General features: G+C 40.8%; 1 protein-coding gene across 2 annotated transcripts; it reads right to left on the reverse strand.

The window, feature by feature from the left end:
- Positions 1-1,611: 1,611 nt before the first annotated feature.
- LOC310947047 (TRPM8 channel-associated factor homolog) lies at positions 1,612-10,235 on the reverse strand. 2 transcript variants are annotated; one of them, XM_083913681.1, is made up of 13 exons: positions 10,065-10,235; positions 9,505-9,562; positions 8,651-9,372; positions 8,191-8,401; positions 7,674-7,956; positions 6,802-7,103; positions 6,214-6,388; positions 5,927-6,027; positions 4,715-4,925; positions 4,324-4,560; positions 3,753-3,976; positions 2,803-2,916; positions 1,612-2,544 (listed from the first exon to the last, which is right to left on the reverse strand). In XM_083913681.1, exons 3-13 carry the CDS (start codon positions 9,292-9,294, stop codon positions 2,302-2,304), a joined length of 2,745 nt encoding a protein of 914 aa, XP_083769807.1. In that variant the 5' UTR covers positions 9,295-9,372; positions 9,505-9,562; positions 10,065-10,235; the 3' UTR covers positions 1,612-2,301. The 2 variants fall into 2 exon arrangements, with proteins under 2 accessions (XP_083769807.1, XP_083769808.1); XM_083913682.1 differs by lacking the exon at positions 10,065-10,235 and having other exon boundaries at positions 9,499-9,540.
- Between the last annotated feature and the right edge of the window lie 2,205 nt (positions 10,236-12,440).

Below are 12,440 nucleotides of genomic sequence, written 5' to 3' on the forward strand. Positions count from 1 at the left end.
CGTGATTCTTGTGTGATTTTGTCTTTTTTAAACAAGAACTGTAAAGAAGCAGGGGGTTGTCACCATGTAAGACAATTGGGGAAAGAATTTTTGGCCCAGTGGCAAAACATGTGTGACAGAAATTTAAAATTATAACTCTGTGCAATTTAAAACACAGGACAAGTCGCCCTTGTGTTCTGACACAGCTGGGCTGTTTGCACTATCTGCAATTAAACTCTACAGAACCTGACCTTGGGGGCACTCTTCTTGACGGGACCCATTTGTGCAGGCGTCTTAAAGACAGCTTTCCTTACAAGGAAATTATTTGGAAATAAACTCACACGAAGAAAGCTGATCTTATTGTTTCTTAATCTTTCATCATTGACCCTTATTGACTGATTTCCACGACATGTGACCGACAAGGAAGTTGTAATTTCACCTATGGCCTCTATTTCAAATTGGCTTCAAAGTCCCGTACACTTCCTGGGGGCCTGCTCTGTACTATTGTTAAAGCTGGGTAATTACTGTGATAGTACTTATAGCTCCCTCAAGCTAAATGCACTGCAAATTAAGAAAAAACATAGTTTCAGAACATTATAAGAAATCACATTTGGGACTCTAATAAAATAATAATGTAATTGTGAAGATTCCACGATAGCATTTCAATTTTCCACAAATTGTGACCTTATTTCTGTTTTAATGTAGTGCAAATCCAGATCTGCAATTCTCACTCATTCTTCTCTGGGTGGAGAAGCTCTCTCTGTGTTGAACCAGGAAAATTCCTCCATCATTTCTCCAATTAGCCAGTAGGGGAGCTGTTTTACAACTGCAGGGTGTAAGTGATAACCATAGGCTGTATAAAAAATGGACGTAGCATCTCCCTCGAGGTCCGTTCTCTCAACTTGATCCAATCGTCCTCACCTACGGGAGTCGTCCTTTTGTCAGACTTCCTCTTACCAAAAAAGGACATTGATGTGACGTTGGGGGGAGGGAGATACGTCCGTTTGGCTGATGTATACCACCGAGGCAAAGTAAGGGTCAGCTGCTAGCTGTCAGTCAAGAGGCCGCGCACCTAATTATTCATAAACTTTAACCTCCAATAATGTAAAAACTGGCCTGGTTCCAACCCCCCACCCCCACCCTCAGTGTTGTCATAAAGATATGACCTAAACATACAGACTGGAATGTTTTTATTGTATCAGGCCTTAAAAAGGTTTATTTATGCTGTGAAAAATGACCTATTTATGTGAATTGCAATTTTTATGGCACTTCCTTATTGGAGGAAGTCGCTGTGGTGGGGGCTTATTGATAACAAAGGGAAGATCATTGTTACATTGCATATGTTTAAGGTGACACTTTTATCCAACCCGACTTATAAAACATTCAAACACAAAAATACACACATGAGAATATATAAAAGGAATCAGTGACTGTTTACCTGTGTCTTTTCCCTCAACAGTAAGGCAAATATCAGAATACACAACTGAAAAACGTGACCATCTTACAAACATTGCCTGGATCAAATGGTACTTACTGTACTTTATGATGTGATTAGATCATTGAATCAAATTTACTCTCTTGTTGTGTCAAAGAGGTGAACCACAGTAAAAAAAAATCACCAAGCAATTACAGTTAATGTAGAAATGTATAGTTTTATTAGTTTAAGAGCACATGATCTATCAAGAGAAGACAGCTTACTGATCAACAAAAGAAGCATCCAAATATTAATGTAAATATGACCCTGAAAGACACGAGATTAAAATTGGAATATGCATTTTACTTATGAATGGCTTATACTATTGCTGTGAAGACAATGACAACTACTTCCTATGCTATTATGTTTGCTGCAAAAAATGTAAAGCTGCAGTGATTATTTGTATATGTACTATGGGTCAAATGACTGTGTATTATGTGAAAGTGTCAGATTTGGTAGCATTTGAATGAAGACTTGTGGATATATAGATATTGATTTTGCATATTTTGAAAAAATATATAGAGTTCAGAGAAGTTTGGAATATACGATACATGCAGACATTTAGAGTTGTTGTTAAAAGCCATGCCAGCTTAAATCAATCATTTTCCAAATTTTTAGCATCGACTGAGGCACGAACCTAGATTGTGCAAACTGAATTTTGTGGGAATCCATGCAGCCAATTATGAGATTGATAGATAGATAACTTTATTTATCCCCGAGGGAAATTAGGCGATATAAAGGTTTGATATTTGTGGCACCCCATAGTGGTCGATTAATTTTTTTAAAGTATCACTGACCCATTTCTCCGATCCATTTCTCTACTACTTGAATCAGCTGCATTCTAAAATTCAGCCATACTTGACCATGGGGTGGTCCCTCCAGGGAGGCAGGTTGGAGAGTTTCTTCTCAGTAGCCTTTTCTATGGGCCAGCCCCAGGACTTTAGGAATCCAGTGACGTTCATCCCCACAGTCTGGGAGAAAGTCACGGCATACAGGTTCATCTTCCCGTCATTGTCACTGGGATAGTCACTTATCTTGTGGTAGGCACCAAACACCTTCTTAAAGGCATCCCAGCCAAACTTTTGCTGGAGCTGCATTGAAGGAGACAGAGGTCGAGGGAAATGTGAATAGACAAAAGGTTGATGGAGGAATGAATGTTTATGAGATTTGCTAAATGAACTGCAATAAAACTCTTTCTAGGCCAGTTTGACACAACAATGAGGCTGAATGGATTCTGGTGTCCATCAACTTATTTCAGAATATTTTAATTGGAGAGTCGTAGCCAAAGCATTTCTCAAACCACATGTAGTAAACCACTTTCTGATGAAGACACATTGATAAAAACACACCTGCAAGTATGTCTCCAGGGCCACCCACACATTCCAGTTGCTGAGTTTCCTGCCCTCCTTAACATACTTGTCGACCACATTCTTCCGTGCTGTTGCAGTCATAGATGAATAAGCCTGTATTTAAAACATTACACTCTTATTATATTATATTGTTAACAAAGGGAAATAACAGGACTGACAAACAATGAGATGACTGAAAAATGCTCTGTTGTACTGATATTTGCAAAACATAATTACACTTAGAGACCTGACTTTTCTGGAAATCTATCCAAACATATTACAAGTATACACTGGACATTAAAATTAGAGAACAGATTATAAATACTTTTATTTATTTTGATTTATTGATTGATTTATTCTGAAATACTGTTATATTTTATTGTTCAGAATTTGATGGAATATACTAGTGCTGTCCTAGCATGTTATTGTTAAAATAACCAAGGCACTTAAACAAAAAGCTCTATTTTGTAAAAAAATAAAATAAAATAAATAATGTTTTTTAGGGCTAAAGGATTCAAACATGAATAGGAAGTGTATAGGCCACAGATCTGGATGATTTTAGCACATCTGCGGACACAGGACATCACTAGTTTCTCACATTGCTCTGGTTTGATCTCGGTCCATTCTTCTTCCACAGTTCAGTAACTGTAGTGGGTTTCTTAGCCATTCATTTGTTGCCAAGGGTTTTCCAGAGATGCTCTATGGGGTTAAGTTTTGGACTGTGGGCTGGCCATTTCATTGTTTCAATATTCTTAGCTTAAAGGAACTGCATAACTATTGCTATACTAGCATGTTTTCTCTGGCTCAGTTTTTTTTCCACAAAATGAAGTTTTGTTGTAGTGCCATTGATAATGGCAAAACAGTAAAAATAACAGTATTTCAGAATAAATGTATGTACAATTTGTTCACTACTTTTGATCTCCATTGTAAATAAATCTGATTTACTCCACCTTTGCTCTGTTGAGCCCCAGCACCTCCTCATGCACATACACTGTCCACAGATTGCATGTGGCCTCCGTGGTGTGTGATGGGAACTCCCAGCAACTTCTCTGTTGATTGTGTCCAAGTTCATGAATTTCTCCCCACAAGCCTTCAGTCCTGGCATCACCTGGTCTGAAAAGCTCAGGGGCTGAAGGTGTTGATATCATGATAGGATAGCCTGCATGCATCCAACCTGGACGGAGAGAAAGACCAACAGTGTAGCTCTACAGTTCCAAAGATATGGCAATGCACTTTAAGAGTGTGATTTCCCAAACTTGGTCCCTGGCATTAGGAGACGAGATTCCGTTTGTAAACTCAGTCACTGTGATGAGCTAACATTAGAGTTGGCTTCTTGTCTAAATCGTCAACATTTTTGTCCTCGTCAATTTTACATTATTTTTCCACTGTAGATATTAGAATTGCACAGTAAGTACGTTGGATCTGGGACTTAGACTGAAATATTCAGTTTTAAATGTTTAAATAATAGAGACAGCATTCCTCTTTAACAGCACCTACAGTGGATCATCAATCAAAACTTACCAGCAGAAATCTCCACATCTGCTACCATGCGTTCTTTGCGGGGAAATTTGCGGGGTATGGCAGCCAGATCTGCTATGCCGTTCATGATTTTATTCCAAAGCGCTTCCACCTCATCTACACGCTCCAGGTCTCGAACAACATCAGATGGAACAGTTAAGATGATGTTTTCAAATTCAAACTCTGCCCATGGCGCGGGAGCTTTGCGCTGCAGTGACCAATCAGCTGCTGTTGTCACACCTGAAAGGAATAAAGGGTGGTTCTTCTGGTGAAACAAAACCGAACTTTGAATTATTGTAATAATTTGTCAAAAGCCCCATAGCAGGCAGTTAGGCAAACAGGTTCATAACTAATGCATTATGTGCTTTAGATTCAGACTGTGACACACACTCACCAGTCTTGTAATATGGAGCAAGCACAGCCTTCTGCACTAAGACCTCGGCCCCCTCCACCTTTATGTTGGCTGGAGCCAACAGGTAGATGAGTCCTCCCCACAGGTTCGACACCTGCATCTCCTTTGAGGTAACAGGGAATCGCTCATAAACACGTGGCGCTCTGTACAGTTCTTCATGCTCCAACTCGTCTGTATGACAACTTATTTGGATCTGAGGAAGAAATGGAATATGTGGGACAGAAAAGTATAAATAAATGGAGGCAAGAAAGAACAGTATGTAACAATATAATTTTGTATTTCCAACAATGAATAGTAAGCTGCACAAGACCTTATTAAACAGTAAATCAAATGGCCATACAATGTAAAAGGGTTGATCATAATATTTATATATTAGGTCCATGATATGTCTGATATACAACCCCAAATTCCAATGATGTAAGGACATTGTGTTGAAAAATCAGGCAAGTCTAGTACCTCAGATGCAAACTGAATGTTGTTGGTTTTTAAAGTGTCGCCTGAGGGATCAAAGGTCCTGGGAATTAAATGTTGGTTTTTGGTCTTGCTGCTTACTTGTAGAGATTTCTCCAGATTCCCTGAATCTTTTGAGGATATCATGGATTGTAGATAATGAATTCCCTAAATTCCTTGCAATTGTACATTGAGAAATGTTGTTCTTCAATTAGTGGAAGATTTACTCACACAATCGTTCAAAAAGTGGTGAACCTCGCTCCGTCCTTGCTTGTGAAGGACTGAGCCTTTTGGGGATACTCCTTTTATACCCAATGATGACATTCACCTGTTTCCAATTAACCTGTTTACCTGTGAAATGTTCCGGGTGTTTTTTGATTCCTTAACTTTCCCTGTCTTTTGTTCCGCCTGGCCCAAAACAGTTTAAACTAATTGTCTTGTCTTTGTAGTGTATTAAATTGAATAAAGGATTTCCTAAGAACTGTAGTCTGTTTTATTTATGTTTTACACAATGTCCCAACTTAATTGGAACTGGTCAGTACTTCATTGATAAATCGCTTGCTCAATAAAAATAAATAGATGGTGTCGTTGCTATGCAGATTAGGAAGCCATTTGAGATAAATTGGGATTTGGGGCTATATTGATGAAATGGACTTGACTTGAGTTGAATTGGCAGTATGAATTAGGAGAACATTGACAAAAACACAATGCACTTAAAAAATGATTTGACTTTGTGTACTGTACCGCCCAGCTCTTGTTGATGATGCTTGCTGGCATTATCATCTTGGTCTTCATACCAGGACGGAGGTACAGACCTGTACTGATCCACTCTTCCTCTTTGGACACTAACACAGAGCAGCAAACATCATACTCAGCGGTGCATGTAAGCCACAAAATAGATTTTACATGCTTCAAGGTAATGCAATGTAATGCCACACACAAATTAAACTATACTTGTACACAGACAAATTACAGGGCTGAATGTTTATCTGATAATGATTTTACATATTTGTTCACAACTGTGGTCTGACCTTCTGTATTAACATTGATCTTGATTCTTTGGTTTTCAACAACTGGCATCAAGGGGTTATCCTTGATGAGGAAGGGCAGGATGGCTTCAGGATCACGGGATGCATTAAATAACTCTGTCCCCACACTGAGGAGAAAATGGTCTTTGGGATCCTTCGTAGAGTTCTTCCTACTCACCTTGAAACAAAATAAATATCTTTAGTTATAAAACAGATCCCTGCAACGCAACCTGATCGGTTGATATCAGGGAAGGACATCAGCCCAAGGGGCATGATCCCCCTGAGAGATAAAATTCCCCCATTTGCAACTGCTATATGCACTATTTTTCAAGCCATTTGATAATGGAATACCTAAAAATCTGTACATAATTTCGGAAAAACATAATAGTTAGGAAATAATTAGAGCCTACATCCTATTTAGTATGTAATTGTTTGCCAACTGTCCTTATCATTCTGAAACCATAACACAGAAAATGCTGAGGATGACTTATTTTGTCAATGACAATGTTCGGGTGGACCTATAGATGGCGATATTTTCCCAGCATTAGAACTTAGATTCAATCACAGACTATAAAGTCATTCGTTTCCTACCTGTGGGATACCAGACTTCTTCATCACTTCAGTGAGGATGGACAGCACCTGTGTGTAGGAGTGGCTGTTATAGGCCTTCATGCTCAAAAACTGGGCACATTCAGTGCCCAGATTTTTAAGGTGTGTCTCCTCCTGCTCGGTAAGTTCTTTGCCCTGGATAACATGAGCAGCAAAGCGATGAAGAAGGTTCCGGAAGTGGTCTGAGTCTTTCAGGACCTGGCTAGGCACAGGTGTTTTGTAGATATGGCGTTCATTCATGTCCCCCAACACACTTAAACCCATTTTGTTCAGGATCTTGTTTCCTGAAACACACAATAATACATTGCAAATGTGTAAAAGAAAGACTGAAGATAATAATTTCCGAACTAATCTGATATCTGTTTATCAAATTCCTAACAGTAATTGTCATTTAAAGAGATATTTTGCTGATTTAAACCCAGCTCTGTGTCATGGCAGTGTGGACCGAGCTGATTTAAAATTGGTAAAGTATCCCTTTTAATGGCATATTATATATATATATTTATACATACTTATATATATTTCCTCCCATGTGATCAAGGTGAACACTGTGTAAGATCATATGCACTCAGATTGACCTGGTTATCAGATATAATGACTCACAGATTCAAGACTGGTGCAAATCCAGCATATAATTTAAACCCCATCTCTACCCATCCACCTTTACTATATAGAGATTTGACATTAAAAATGTGTTGCATTTAGCACTCTGGAAATACCAATGTGGTGATATCTTGTATTATACTGTCAAAGTCTTGTACAACAACAGCTATGCACAGCAAACACATGTTTTCATATATCATTGAGTTGAAATAGAAACCATGAAATAAAAATATTGTGCCACATTCTCATACCTGGGTAATCTCTCATTGGGTGTTTAGTAGGGTGTGTATTAACCCAGTTCCACGCATGCCCACCAAGCAGCAGTCCTCCTCCCTCTGCTACAAAGTCTTGGATTTCCTCCACACCCTCATAGTATGTTGAACAAACATATACACTGAGGTCTTTCCTGAAATTTGTCTCCTCATATTTCATCCCTGACTCGCTGAGATAGGTATAGTCTGGCTGAACACCAATGACCCCTTTCCGGCCTTGGTCCAACCAACCAATGGCATTCTTCCAGAATGGAGCCAGTCTCTGCAATGAAAGGGGTTGTTTCAAAAGAGAACACAATAAGTTATGTGAAGTGGTTTGGCAGATCCATATGCTACTAGTGGCATTAAGATAAAAACTTTCACCAGCAATTACATGACTGTATTTCAGACCTGATACACAAGCCACACAAGTAAATGTTTACTATGTGCTCAATGTATCTTATTATCTCTGTTAATTTAAAGTAATCATAGGAACATTTATGAATTCAGACTGCACCTCTGATTTTATAAACCAATCATGTGTGACCACCATGACTCGTCCCAGCCCATAGTAGCCTCCTGCCAGAAATGTCCATCCATTATTAACGGTGATGGGAAAGGCCAGTGGGCCGTGGATCAGAATCTTCGAAGTTGATGTATCACTGACATCAAACTCTGAAATTCCCTGGAGTAAGAGCTCCAGGTCATCCTTAAAATCCTTACCAACACTGCATTAGGGACAAGAGTGGGGAGAGTTAGACACAGAGGGAGATGGGTGGAGCAGAAAGTTCAACCTGAATGGACGTCTATCGCCATGCACTGTATCGTTATTCTTTAAATCACTTTTCAGTTGGCTGATTTAGTTTCTCAATTAAACTGAATAATCACATAATTAAATTTGAATGAGTTGCTTTCAACTTTTTTACATTTTAAAAGATAAGCCACAGATATGAAATGGAGGAGGAGTATATACTTACCCTAAGGCCATCCAGGAGGATGGCACCTTAGGTTGGACAGGCAGGATCTCTGCCTCACCCTGATGCTCAGAGAAGTAGATCCCTGCTACAGCAGAAACCTTATTCCCCTCAAACTGTAGCAGTGTGTTCTCCTTAGGGTGCTTTTTAGCCCAGCTCCATGCCTGCCCTGCTATCAGCACTCCTCCTCCAGCTTTCATAAATGCTACCAGGGCTTTCCCATCCACCCCTACGCTGTAGGCATCTGTCACATACACACCAACCTCCAGATTGTTACTAAAGCCCCCAACAACTTTGGCCTGGAAGCTGGATTTGCTGAGGTTATCAGCGACTGCCTTGATGTTTTTTTGGACCCCAACTGACTGACTTTCAGATCCATCTCCTCTGAGCCAGGTCAGAGCGTTCTCTACCAGAGCTGGAAAGGCGGCTAGGTAGCCCTCATTTCCCAGGACCACAATCCTTCCACGGCCGTACGAAGAGGCTGCCATCAGGACCTGGCCTCGGCTGTTTACCGCTAAAGGAAAGGTATGGTCTCCAGTTAGCACCAGGTTACTGGGAACACTGGTGCCACGGAGGTCCAGCTCTTTCAAGCCTTTCATCAGGGTCATGTAGGCCCCTTCATGGTAGGACTGAGTGGGGGTGGACATGATGGGAAGGATTGATGGTCTGAAGGTTGGATGAAGAGGTTAGAAAGTTGTACTAAGATGAATGTCAGTCAGGCTGTCCTGTGGTAACAGAAAGATTGTTGGCAGAGCTTAAATAACATGTTTTTAAATCTCCAATAAAACTATGGCATTAAAAAAATGATTTACGATTGAGATGAAAAACACGACAGAAAAGTAAAAACTAACCTTTACCTGAAAGTTAGTCTGGTCTTAATTTGATAGAGGCACAGCAGGTTTCAGCAAGAGAACACTGATATTGTAAAAGAAAGAGAGTTTTATAGAGAGACAAAAGGAGAGGTGGGACTATTTGAAGGGAAGAGGACAGACTCGAATGAACTGCTGACACATGCCACAACATGTTGCTGCACCAATCCTGTATCTGATTAGATTGTTTAGAGATTTTGCACAACACATTGCAAGACACAGCACGATATAATTAAAAATAAGTTGGGGTATAGTTATATGTATGAACAGTGCATAGTAGCTGTACAGTGTGTATCCTGAGAGTTTTAAAGTATACTTAAAATATTAAAAGTAAGAGTACTTGTCTGTGTATTTCATAATGCAACGGTCTATTATATTCAGGCAAGTGTGACCACTGTATATGTTGTAGATACAAAAATAGTACGGGTTTTAAACAAGAATACTGCAGATGATAATTCGGATATCGTGGCAAACAATCTCGTATCAATTAATTGAAACGTTATTGTCCTTATTGTGATTGCCCTTTGACAGTTCACACTTTGACTTACTAGTGAGTGAAGGCACGGTGGTGTAGTGATTAGCACTGTCGCCTCACAGCGAGAAGGTTCCAGGTTCTTGTCCCGGCTGGGGCCTTTCTATGTGGAGTTTGCATGTACTCCCCGTGTCTGCGTAGGTTTTCTCTGGGTTCTCCGGTTTCCTCCCACAATCCAAAGACAAGCATGTGTTAGGTTAATTGATGACTCTAAAATTGCCCGTAGGTGTGAATGGTTGTCTGTCTCTGTGCATCTCTATGTGCCCTGCGATAGACTGGCGTCCTGTCCAGGGTGTACCCCGCCTCACACCCGATGTCAGCTGGGATCGGCTTTCTTCTCAGACAATACAATATTTACATCCCTATATGTACATTGAAAGCACTATTAGTTGCCTCCTGTTTATACTGGGGTCTGTGTATCAATCCTGTCGTAGCGTGACTACAGTGTAAGTCATGGTAGACATAATCCACAGTCCTCATCCTGTAAAACTAGACAGAAAACAGCTGTCTATTCTGTAGTTTGGCAGAAGCCAATATGAGGCTTCTTTAACGTGGATTTTTATTATACAAATGCAAAAGGCCTGTGTAACCCCAACTTTGTTCAATATAATTAAGACAGAAAGATCATTTGAGAAACCTTTACATTCATCAGCTGCTTGTAGATTTCTAATGTTTGTTTGTCAGGTGTGAAGAGCAGATGTTGTCCTTATTGTCAAGTCTCTTGCGACAGTTTAAAAAAAGAGCATCACTGTTCGCTCGTTGTGAACACCCAGCTGTGCAAGGGAATCTGTAATGGCTCACCCTCATCTATGATATATGATGTGTCATAAATGTCAAATATTTAATGTTCTAAATATCTAAATATTTACTTGTTTGCTGTTTGGCAAAAGTTTCACCTGGCATTGAGCACTGTCTGTTGTGAAATATTCCTTAAGAAACACTGGAGGATAGAATTTCATTCTGCCTTAGGCGCAGTCAAGAACGAAAGAAAGATAGTCAGGTTAGTCATACCAAGCTCTTCCACATAAATTTATCTACAAGATGATAAAACATGCCTACATGGGGTATGCACATTACACAATATATTTGCATATTACTGTTCTTTGTCAAGACATGTCCTATTTTTATCATCAGAAAAGAGGACTGTGAGATTACAAAAAGACCACTATCTCCACAGTTCCAGTGTTGCTTCGTTGCTTTTTCCACTCCATCCATCTCATCTCATCTCATCTCATCTTCATCCGCTTATCCGGGGTCGGGTCGCGGGGGCAGCAGCCTTAGCAGGGGACCCCAAACTTCCCTTTCCCGGGCCACATTAACCAGCTCTAACTGGGGGATCCCGAGGCGTTCCCAGGCCAGTGTGGAGATCTAATCTCTCCACCTGGTCCTGGGTCTTCCCCGAGGCCTCCTCCCAGCTGGACGTGCCTGGAACACCTCCCTAGGGAGGCGCCCAGGGGGCATCCTTACTAGATGCCCGAACCACCTCAACTGGCTCCTTTCAACGCTAAGGAGCAGCGGCTCTACTCCGAGTTCCTCGCGGATGGCTGAACTTCTCACCCTCTCTCTAAGGGAGACTCCAGCCACCCTCCTGAGAAAACCCATTTCGGCCGCTTGTACCCGTGACCTCGTTCTTTCGGTCATGACCCAGCTTTCATGACCACAGGTGAGGGTAGGAACGAAGATTGACCGGTAGATCGAGAGCTTTGCCTTCCGGCTCAGCTCTCTTTTCGTCACAACGGTGCGGTAGAGCGACTGCAACACCGCCCCCGCTGCTCCGATTCTCTGGCCAAACTCACGCTTCATCGTCCCCTCACTCGTGAACATGATCCCGAGGTACTTGAACTCCTTCACTTGGGGTAAGCACTCACTCCATCCACCATTCCATCATTGTGTTCATCTTTATCCAGTATGTTGTTATTGATTCCACTCCAACAAGCCCCGTCAATAAAGGACAGACTTGCACACAGCTATCTTCCAGGTAGGATAGGAGGCAAACTGGCTTAAGGGTCCTACTGGGACTTTCATGTACATGCGGACCCCCTGTAACTACTGCTACATTATACAACATTAGGGATTTGTGGATGTCAAGACAATTAGATACTTGACAGTTGTGATGGTTCATTCAAATTACCAAGAATCAGATCATGTCCGCAAAGGTTAACATTAAGGAAAAGCACTTCTGTGTCAAGGGAAAATTGTGCAAAGCTATTGTATAAGATCATGTCTAACCATGTATGGATAGCTTTATGTGTTGATCATTTGAGGTCATTTTGACTGACCATGTGAGTCATTGCATAGACCACATCGGAAACCACAAATGGATGAACGACCTGCTTAATCCAGTTTTCAGTTGAACTGCCCTGTTACAGTTTCCTCTCTCTGCAACTATTTC

The sequence above is a fragment of the Echiichthys vipera genome, assembly GCF_963691815.1.
Source record: "Echiichthys vipera genome assembly, chromosome: 5".
NCBI classification, from domain to species: Eukaryota; Metazoa; Chordata; class Actinopteri; order Perciformes; family Trachinidae; genus Echiichthys; species Echiichthys vipera.

Excerpts from the sequence above, each read along its gene's own strand:
- LOC310947047 (XM_083913681.1), bottom strand. The coding sequence starts at position 9,294 with ATGTCCACCCCCACTCAGTCCTACCATGAAGGGGCCTACATGACCCTG. Across the intron at positions 7,104-7,673 it reads CCCAATGAGAGATTACCCAG|GAAACAAGATCCTGAACAAA; the intron begins GTATGAGAATGT and ends TGTGTGTTTCAG. Across the intron at positions 2,917-3,752 it reads TGGGGCTCAACAGAGCAAAG|GCTTATTCATCTATGACTGC; the intron begins GTGGAGTAAATC and ends TTTTAAATACAG.